At 32.8% G+C, this 11789-nt stretch overlaps 1 protein-coding gene across 1 annotated transcript; it reads left to right on the forward strand.

Moving 5' to 3' along the window:
- The first annotated feature begins 7181 nt into the window (after positions 1-7181).
- Positions 7182-10805, forward strand: LOC111049784 (COMM domain-containing protein 7-like). Its single transcript, XM_022335948.2, has 2 exons — positions 7182-7405; positions 10537-10805. The coding sequence occupies exons 1-2, from the start codon at positions 7366-7368 to the stop codon at positions 10713-10715; spliced, it is 219 nt and encodes a 72-aa protein (XP_022191640.1). The 5' UTR covers positions 7182-7365; the 3' UTR covers positions 10716-10805.
- Positions 10806-11789: the final 984 nt, after the last annotated feature.

The following is an 11789-nucleotide window of genomic DNA, read 5'->3' on the forward strand; positions in this document are numbered from 1 at the left end:
GTAGGGTTCCAGGGTTAAAAAAACTCGTATTCTTCTGAAATACAAAAGTTTTTCAAGTTGCCCGATTTGAAAAATGTCATAATTAGTTTGTGGTTTATTTCTGGTTCAAATTTTTTCTTAATAACTCAATATCTTCAAGTTTTGAGAGTTTATTGAATGTCATCATTCTATTATATTCGGTTTTTAATCAAATAAAAATTTTTAGTTTTATTTCTGGATTGAAAAAATAACTCAAATCAATTCAAGAGGATAGCATAACCTATCATTTTTATTCATTCATAACTCCACCTTCATTGTATTATCATTCATCCCATCATCATCACCTAGGCTTACAATACTTCTACAAAGTCGCCTTTGTAAAATAATAAATAATCAATATTATTGATTGATAATTAACAGGATTGGCTCGTCAAGTGCTTCAAAGGCCTAGAAATCTTTCTAGTTTGATCACCGTATGACTTGTTTATCAATAATCACCTCGGTCGGTCTTCTAAAGCTGCGTTTATACCAAAGTTATTAACAAAATGTTTATTTTTCCGTCCTTATAGATTCTATTAGATTAAACGGATCTTGACAAACACATAGGCACATCATTTGTATGATAAGCTACAGTATGTTCAATCTAATAGAATCTATGAGGAAGGAAAAATAAACATTTTGTTAATAACTTTGGTGTAGATGCAGCTTTAGCTAGCCACTGAAAAGCCTTCCAACGGATACCACCAAATAGTAGCAAAACTGTCTTAAATATTACTAAGAATATTTCTGATATGAATTATGGAGTTGTCTTTCATTTAGGATGAAACTTTCATTACACATAGGATGTCTAATCTGGCAAGTCAAGTAGTTTATTCAGATCCAGTTATTGCAGATTCGGCTCATAGTTTCCAATACCGTACCTATGATTGACTCTTATTGGTAGAGATACGGTATATTTAACTTTGAATATAATATTTTTACCCTTTTGAAAATGAATATTTTTACAAATTTTGAATTTTATTTGGGAAGCTGTCAATTGTAATTAGGAATTGTGAATTGTAATTGAGAAATAGTAAGATGTAAGTTACTTGGGAAGTTGTTAATTGAAGATTAGAAAATAATCCACTTGTCCAACGTCATATTCCATACTTGCATTCTTTGCATGAATTTTAATTCATGAAAAAGATCAACTGGATTTCAAATCAGATTTCTTAATTAAAACAAAAACTTCTGACTAACAAATCTTATTACCTCATCTCAAATTGAATTCATACTTTCTCAAATACAATTTACTATTCTTAATATTACATGATCAATATGATGTGATAACTTCTAAAATACAAATGTCTATTCTCAATTATTACAATTGATACTTTCTTGAAATTTAAAAAGGTATAGATTATTACAAGTCTGGTAATACCTACACATTTATAATCAATTCAACCAGATTTTAGCTAATACTTAGCCGTTAGCCGTGATAAAAAATAACCATTTAATAACTTTTTTTTTTTTTTTTTTTTTAGGATTACGTCCTAAAGACTCCAGTCATGGAGTATAAGACAAGTCATGTTATTACATAATAATTCTAACACTAAGTAGTTCAACCTAGTTTAGGTTTGAAAGGAATTCTTGTACACTATAACAATAATAATGCTTTTATTAAATCAAGAGCTTTTACAAACACAATGTTGAATTAATACAATATAAAATACATTTAAATAATAACTTATCCACTGAGTAAACTGAATTCCATTCAATCACAACAATACATGAAAAAGGATTGTCTGTTTCATTGTTAAATCATGAATAAGTGCCAAAAGCCGGTTAAATTTTAATCATGATTAATTCCAGGAGAGCCTATCAGACAAACCGTCTTATAAAAAATGCCTTTTCTGATTGGTTCTCGTGAAATTAATCACGGTTAAAATTTAGCCGGCTTCTGTGCAACTAACATTAATTAGAGATTATTAATATAAAATTTATCAAACAAATATGAGAAAAATAACATTGTAACAAATCATCTGTCTGTAATAATCATTTTAGTAAAAATAGAATATTGCTATTACCCGATTTCATTCTTTACCTATTCTTCCAGTTTTTTTTTAATAATGCAATGTTTCCAAATACCGCTAACATTGCCTATTAAAATTACGCCAAAGATAAGGCTAAAAACAGCGTTTTGAAGTGCATTATTGCATTTCAAAAATTACACAAAGTACATCTAATTGAAATTTTGTGAAGTTTATAACAAGATAAGCAATGCAATTATTACTGATAAGAATGTACTAGAATAATAATGTTTTAACAAAGTGAAACCGGTGATTAGTTTCCATAATGGGCCTACATTTTTAATTCATAATAAATTATTTTAAGTTGCTGTACTACTAACAAAGAATCTACTTTATTATTGTAGCTACAATACATACAGCCTATCTAATTAATCTTCTACATAATTTATTTTATACATTAATACAAATAAATGTGAAAATGATTCAAACTTTTCTTTTAGCTAGCTCTACGTAACGTATTAAATATATATTGTTTTAAATTATTTTCATATAAGTATGTTAAGTTTTAAATCAGTTACCTTTGATTAAGCATGTAAGCAATAAACAGTAACATAACCTTTAAACCGTGAAGTGTAAAGCCACTGTGGTAAAGCTTTTACAGAGTGGAAACGTGGAACGATCCTATCGTTCCACTCAAGTTTTTTTTTGTTTACATTTTTGACTGTCGACCAGCTCTCCAGTCGAACAGTTTATACCCACCCATTCTGTTGCATGTCGAATGATACAGTATCACGGTGGTTTGTATCATGTTTGCTGCCAGCGCCGTCTAGCGTCACACTCTACAACTACATTAAGCTTTTCTCTACTCGATTTTTCGTTACTACAACTTTGATCACTCTTTTTCATCAAATTTGAAGATGAGTTTTGAAAATTTTACTATCGAGAAACCTTCTTTGTTGCGTGGAGAGCTTACAAAATAAATTTCAATGCAATATTGATACAGAATATATCACTTTAACTGACTTCATAGGTGCTGCCTCTCGCCAGAGTTCTGTGCAAATGTTTGGACACTAAACCGTTAATAGTTACTACTAACTAAGTCTAAGTACAATTTAATTACCTGTATTATTTTTTTGGAGGATCATTGTGATTTAGAGTACCTTCTTACACGATGATTCCATACTTCAATCAATGTAATTCTCTAATCTTCTCTTCTCCCAAGTCCCAACTCCCGACTAACATGGAAGGAGCATTAGCGAGCATTAGTCTGTTCGGTAAACATTTTTTATTTAAATTGGATAATCTTCTATATAATAAGAGAGAGTAGGGTTGTGTTTGGTCGTGTGCTCGTTTGTTCGCATCAAAACATGTCAACTTGTGGATTGCATACCGGAAAAATCTGGTGCAGCGCACTCACACAACTTTCCTTGCCGTTATCACCTGACGCTATAGTGTCCACGCGCATCTCAAGTCTACTTATAAACAAAGATCTGAGCCAGCTGGTGACAGGACAATAACGCTGGAGACATACTAGGTCTGCTATCTCTTCATAGTGAATGATTTAATAGAATCAACAGTTGCCAACAGTTTGCAATTGAATAATCACATTTTCTCGAATTTCGAGCTTATTTTCAATTTTAGTTGAAAATGTTACTGAACATTAATTGTAGAGATTTTCTTACTTAATCTTTTCCACTTGAATTTTTTTGTTTAAATTGTATCTGAAGTCTGATAATTGGGAATTTGAAATCAAACTTTGCATAGATGGGGTGGAGCTCCTAAAATTTTTACAGATATGGGACTAGTGGCAGTTGATAGAGCTTATCAATATAAAGATATTAGGTATAAATTTGATCAAAATCGTTGGAGCCGTTTTCGAGAAAATTGCAAAAAACCCTGTTTTTGACAACATTTTAGCCGCCATCTTGAATTGCATTTGATCGAAATTGTTCGTGTCGGATCCTTAGAGTGTAAGGACCTTGAGTTCTGAATTTCAAGTCATTCCGTTAATTAGGAGATGAGATATCGTGTACACAGACGCACATACACTCATACAGACCATTACCCAAAATCCAGTTTTTTAGACTCAGGGTACCTTCAAACGTTTAGAAATTTAGAAATTGGGGTGCCTTAATTTTTTCCGGAAAGCAATACTTTCCTTACCTATGATAATTGATCATGGAAAGTAATAAGAATACACTTTACAATACATTCTCAGCACCACAGAAATGACAGCAGGTACACAAATATATGTTAAGAAATGTTTACTCTTGCAGAGGCATCACTGGATGCCTGTGTGCGAGAATGAGTCTAAGGTAGGAATAGGCGCATTATATTTTGCCAACCATGTCAAGTCTTGTTGCCAACCATGGTTTTGGAGAACAGCTGATTACAAGCGTTTCACAAAATCAGAATTGTAAACTTGTAGTTACAATGAATCTCTACAAGTTTACAAGTGATTTGCTTGTTACGAGCAAGTGATTTAACACTTATCACAGAGATGCTGTGTAATTTCCCCCATATTAAGGTGAAATGGAAAGATATTTTCAATTCCACATAATTTATTTGAGTCCAAACTAGTTTCGAAACACTTGACATCATCCTAGAGTCTACCACTGATGTCGATGCCAAGTGCATCGAAACTAGTTTGGACTGAAATAAATTATGTGGAATTGACAATATCTTTTAATTTCACATTAACAAGTGATTTACCTGGAATGGCGCTTACAATTTTAACACACTCAACTATTGAATTGTTTTTCGTCTCTATAGTGTGGTCCACGTTATAATGGCAGTGGATAAAGATAGAAGAATAGCGATGCCAATTCTCTGCATTAATTAATTATATTTCTACACCGTCAAAAACATAATTGTCATCGTTGTGGACCTAGAAAAGGATAGTACCACCGGCTTTGTCAAATGATAGACAAGGTTAGCAAAACCAAAATTAATCAAATACTGTCATTATAACTTGGACCGCACTATATACTACTGGTTCATCTACGGTGCGATCCTTATTAATCGGTCAGTATTGTTTGAATAAGTTTCCTTGGTGCTATTTATGAGGATTGATGACTGTATAATGAATGCTATGGTGCGATTCACATAAATCTGTCAGTATTGTTTAGATAGGATGCCTTGGTGTTGTTTATGAGGAATGCTGACAGTATAGAGTGAATCTCACTGTTGCAGTATTTTGATTTCAACTTTACCCTACTCAGCTTTTCAACAGTAGAATAGATCGACAAACTTTACTAATGACTTTCAAGTAGTAATAGCTTCTACTAAGTTGGTAGGATGTTTTCTTATTGAAGTTCAATTGGAAAAGTCTGATTGACTCAATTCTAAACTGATTGAGATAAAGTTGAAACTTCAGTTCATCTTGCATTGAAACTGGTTAAAAAGAATTTCAATATTTTACTTTTACACTTGAAATGAGTATTGTGAATCTTTCCATATTAGGGTATGAATTAAATATATATTGTCAATCTCACATTTTATATTTATTCTGCTCAATTACATTATCAAACATGTATTATGACAATTGGCATATATTATGTGGAAATAACAATATTCTATTAAATTGCATTCATCACAAACTTTAGCAGAATTTTCATTTTTGTAAGGAATGTTCAACCAATGAATTGGTAATAAAAATTAGGAAAATACAAGCTGGATTTTTATTGATGTGAACTGTTAAAATTACTTTCTATTTATTTCAAAATTTCATCAGGATTAGCATAAATTATTAGTCTATATTAATATTTAGTCTATCCAAATCTCCACCTCAATCGGTAATAGTCAAGTACTTATACATTAGTAGCCGAATTGTTGCCTTCGTTTAAATCCCAAGAGGGCGGATTTAGGGCGCAGCCCTTACGCCGGCCCTCATATACACTCATCCAATACAATACTAGAGAGTATCCAGGATTGGATTGAATGTGATTTCATGAAATGATAAATTATTATGTGATAATTGTTATCCTGATGTTCAAATAAATTTTACAAACAGTATATAGTACTTCTAACTGTCATGTTTAATAATTAATTATAATGTAACAAAAGTACCCCGTAATCAAGATTCCTACAACATTATTATACTTTAGAATTCAGAATCACGATATCTTATTGTTAATTTTATAAATAAATTCAATAGATAGACAATAATCATGAATCTGTCATAAATAGACAAGATTTTTTGACATGTACCTATAGTGAGGTCCACGTTATAATGGCAGTGGATAAAGATAGAAGAATAGCAATGCCGATTCTCTGCATTAATTAATTATATTTCTACATTGTCAAAAACATATTTGGCATCGTTGAGGACCTAGAAAAGGATAGTACCACCGGCTTTGTCGAATGATAGACAAGGATAGCAAAACTAAAGTTGATCAAATACTGTCATTATAACGTGGACTTCACTATATTATATTGCATTCATTAAAATCTTTTTCATTAGCGGAATTTTCATTTTTGTAAGGAATATTCAACTAATGAATTAATGAAAATTAGAAAAATACAAGCAGCAGACTTTTTATTAATGTGAACTGTTAAAATGACTTCCTATTTTTTCCAAAAATTCATCAGGATTAGCATTAATTATTTAGTCTATTTTAATATTTATTATTATTAATATTTAGTCTATCCAAATCTCCATATCAATCGGTAGAAGTCAAGTAGCCTACTCACAAATTAGTAGCTGAATTGTTGCCTTCGTTTAAATCCCAAGAGGGCGGATTTAGGGCGCATCCCTTACGCCGGCTCTCACATACACTCATCCAAAACAATACTGGAGAGTATCTGAGAGTGATCTTATGAAATGATACATTATTATGTGATAATTTTTATCATGATGTTCAAATAAATTTCACAAACAATATACTCCTAACTGTCGTGTTTAATGATTATTATAATGTAATGAAAGTACCCCGTACTCGAGATTCCTACAACATTTATTTTATTCTAGAATTCAGAATCACGATATTTTATTCTTAATTTTATGAATAAATTAATAAATAGACAATAGTATTGTCTAAGATTCATAATATTATGAATCTGTCATAGACAAGATTTTTTACATGTACCTATGTTAGTTGACAAGAAGCCCACGTGGAGCGTTGAAGAATATTATCACAGGCGCATTATGATTCGATTTTCTTGTTGGAGAGCGTTGTCACAAGTAGCGATGGTGGGGGGAAGCTCGTTTCATTTTAGGTTATGTTAACAACAACAAAAAATGATCATTTGTAATAACAAACTACAGTTAATTGTTTAAAACACTTCCAAAATTATTCAATTAAAATAAATTTATCACTTATTTTATCATCTAGTTATTATTTTCTAATTCAATTTACTGGTCCACAGAAATATTGAAATGCCAGAAATAGTCAAAGATATGGATTGGCAATTTGGAGGTTAGTAACTTTACTTATTTTTTAAAAGTTGTTTAATGTTGAATCAATTCAAACTTTGCTTTAAAATTTTACATGCGTAAAAATTTTGTGAAACCACAATCACCCCTCTCTTGTCAAGCAGGTCTAAAGCTATTATAACTTGCCCCGATTTCTTTATTCTAAAAGAATATTAGTCAACAACATCGAATTCTCCAGACGTTGTTAAAAATGCTATTCATAAACTATACCGTCAACGCCTTGACGGTCCTCTTAAACCGTTGATTAGAAATACAGCTTATTTATACAGTTTTAACATTATGTTTGTACATTGGCAGACAGAATAATAATAGGTTTATAATTATCCTCTATCTGTCCAAAAGACCTAGGGTTACCAGGCGTCCCGGAATACCACGATTATCCCGTTTTTCATCAAAATACCTGGTGTCCCAGAAATTATTATTGGGACGTTTAAAAATCTCGGAATTTCGTGTTCAAAAAGATCACAAAACATCTTTTTTAAATTCAAAATGGAATAACTAGTTTATCTTGGTTGCTGCCAACTAGAACTTGAAGTAAGGCTTGTGTTGTACGGTAGTTTATTACTTGAGTTATCCGTTATTTTAATTTGCGCTATATCTGTTTATGGTAGTACCATACATCTTGTTTATAAACACTAAGTGTTGACAGATTATTTTATACACGTAGGCCTACAGTAGTTTGTTATATTCCGTCCAATACCGGCAGTCGCCAGTCGGACTTCATCAAAGTGTGACTACCACTCTAAACTAAGAAAGAGTCAAACTGTTCCACAAGTCCACTGATTACATCCTATCTCTGCAAGTATAGAGGGTAGTTGAGAAGTTTCTCATGTAACAGCTCACAAAACTTCCTGTACTCCAACTCACGAACATAAAGCGGCAGTCTGTTTAAAAGCTCTAGAAGTTGTAGCATTCATGTGTTTTCAACAGTTAGGAGTACGGCAGGTCGATGTTGCCTCGTCTCCTGGTATTGCGATGGTGCAGCTGGCCCCTCTCCTGGAAAGTGTAAATCTCACTCCATGAGAGAATCAGCGAGCTATACATGTACTGACTGTAGACTGTCAGTACTCTCAAAGTTGGTCGGAAGTGGTCCAGGAATGCGATGTCGTGATGACACGGAGAACTTTCTTCTTTGAAAGGAGAATCCTTTCACTGCTCCTTGCATGGTCCATAGTACTATTCCATAGCTTATATGACTGTGGAACAGCCCATGGTAGGCTGAAATCAAGTAGTTGGCAGGCGGTCGCTTCAGCTTCCGCATCAAAAATGTCACCATGGCCAGTCAATTACACAACATGCCAATATGATGCTTTCTTGATAGAGCAGGGTCCATCACGAAAGAGTTTAACCTCTGTCTCAACACGATCCCGCCGACTACGCCTTAAGGCTGTGCAAAGGCTAAAAATAAACTTTCAACTGGTGATATTTTTTGAAGTTCTTCGATTTGTATATCATCAAGCTATCAAAATAAAAATGTATTCTCAGGGAAACGTTTTTTTCCCGATCATTACTTTTTGAGATATGAGCGCTTAAAGTTTAAATTTTTGGGACAGAACATTTTAAATTCGGTTAGAGATAAATCCATGTGATTTAGAAAATTGATTCTTCATGGTATTTTTGATCTAGTAAAACAAAAATTTTCTGAAAATATCAATTTTTGAAAAAGTTATCCAATTTACTAAAAATGACCAAAAATAACTTTTTGTTGAGTTATTCTTGGTCATTTTTGGTAAATTGAATAACTCTATTAAAAATTGATATTTTCAAAAAACTTTGTTCAAATAGATCAACAATACCATGAAGAATCAATCCTCTAAATCTCATGGATTTATCTCTTACCGAATTCGAAATGTTCTGTCCCAAAAATTTAAACACTAGGCGCTCATATCTCAAAAAGTAATGATCGGAGAAAAATGTTTTCCTGAGAAAAATTTTTTATCTTGATAGCTTGATGATATACAAATCGAAAAACTTTGAAAATTATTACTAACAGAGTGTTTATTTTTATCCTTTGCACAGCCTTACGTGCACCCCAGGTTCTGTATTTTCCCCTCATTCAAGCACAGTATATTTGATTCAAACCACTAGCTAGCCTCCTGTACAAGTAGATTTGACTGGGCAACAGCAGTTGGGTTTACTGATCCTTGGCCAGTCATCAGCAAACAATAAGATCCTCCCATGCACACTGAAGTTATTGATGAATACAAGGATCAGCAGAGGACCAAGAATCAATCCTTGTGGCACTCCATAGATCACCTTTTTGGAATGTGATTCCTCACCATTCACTGATGTTACCTGCCCTCTATTGGAGAGGTAATCCTTCATGGTTCTCAGGGGGAACTCCATATATCCCATACCTCTCCATCTCAACCAGAAGTATGTCAAGCGAGACACAGTCTAAAGCTTTGGTGAAATCGAAAAAATAAATGAAGAATGACTGCTTGTTTTACATTGCTCCAAGTACTGACTCCACTAGATAACTCACTGCTCCTGTGGTTAATCTCCCCTGACGGAGCTCATTCTGGTGAGGTTGGAAGATGGCATCACTCTCAAAATACCCTGACAGCTGAACAAATATCACTGATTCCATGAGGTTGCCAAATATCTGAATTTTTAAAATTGGCCTGAAATTGCTAATTCATTAGGATCACCTTTTTTGAAAAGTAGAGTTGTCCTTAATGTCCTCAATCAAGTATGGGCTCACTATAATTTTTGCTTGATAAGACCGAAAGGTAATTCAATCTTCCATCAGTACAGTAATTAATTCAAAGATCAATTTTTATCTAAAATCCTCAATATCGGTTCATAAATGTAATAATTTGATCTTATTCAAAGATCATTTTCTATCTAAAACACTTTACTTTTTGTGTAGTTGAGAAGTTGATATTGTGGTAATTATTCATATTGAATGAAAAAGACTAAGAAATTGTCAAAAAACCACTGATTTATTGATAATTAGAAAGTGAGTTTATCAGAGATTGACAATGGTGTAATAACCGAAACCGGTCTTTCTAATTATCAATAAATCAGTGGTTTTTTGACAATTTCTTAGTCTTTTTCATTCAATAGAACACTTTACATCCTCAGTATTGTTCCATGAATTTCATTTTACAGTGACTGCAGCATGCAGTAACAAAGAGCAAGTTGGTAAGACCTTCTTCTACCTCAAACTGAATGTCGAATCGGAAGATGGAAGTCAAAGAGTTGTACACATGGAAATGAGCTTATCCCAGTTCTACAGCTTTCTACATCAGTTGGAAAAGGCGAAAAATAGCTTGGACTTTTTACCTTGACAGTATAATAAGTTATTCTCATTGAAAGAACAATATTGAGGCCTTTCAACGCTTGACCGCATTGGTTTTCGTAATTATGAAAAAGATACTGAAAGTATGTTACCATCATTATTGTAAATACATGCTACAATGCGGATCGTAGTACAGCTCAATCATTAGGTACTGTATTAAGCAGAAGAATAACATTTATTGTGCTATATTAGTAAATTTTTTTCAGTAATTAATTCTTGAGAAAACGACCAAGTAAATGGAAATCATTCCAAATTAAGTTATTGTGAGATCGTATCGTATCCCATTGAAGTATCACGCAAATTTATGAATCAGTATGAGTATTGATATTATACAAATTAATTATTTCTAAAAGTAATCAATTATAAAATATTTAATATTCTTTATAAGATTCTGAAAGTTACATTCCATAGAAAAACTCTTAAATTATTATTTATTAATTATTTTTAAATGAAAATCCCAATTAAATGCTGTAAATCACCCCGAAGACTGCTGCGGGGTCATATTGCCTTAAATCTCTATTATCTATTACCGTAAAACGGGGTTACTTAGGCCACTTTTAAAATTCAAGCTACATCAAGAGGTTGGGTGTAATGTGTACTGTTCGGTGGCAGGAGCACAAACTTTATATTGTTACACTTGCATTCGTTAATAATGTCAATTGAAATATGACTTGCTAAGTTGTTCCCTATTATCACTTTCACTGCATCCTTTTCGAAGCTCTTGAAATATGGAACTGCAATTTTCCGGAACCAGTCTTCAAATATTTCAAGGGTAAACCATCCACTTTTTGATCTGTTGTAAACAGCTCCCTTAGGACCATTCTCAGTCTATGAGTCATAGAGATTCAATGCCTTGTATGTGATGTATGGTGGAAGAAGCTTCCCATCTGCACTCCCTGCAAACATAACAGAAGTACTTGCTTTTGAAGTATCAATAATTCGCTGAGGATGACGTGAACCTCTTCTTACTATTACTTTTTTCCTCCCTGGATCATCCGTTAAATTTGTCTCGTCATAGTTAACAATCATACTTGGTTCAACGCCTTCAAGTGATATTGTGAGA

The sequence above is a fragment of the Nilaparvata lugens genome, unplaced genomic scaffold (assembly GCF_014356525.2).
Source record: "Nilaparvata lugens isolate BPH unplaced genomic scaffold, ASM1435652v1 scaffold5351, whole genome shotgun sequence".
In the NCBI taxonomy this organism is placed as follows: Eukaryota; Metazoa; Arthropoda; class Insecta; order Hemiptera; family Delphacidae; genus Nilaparvata; species Nilaparvata lugens.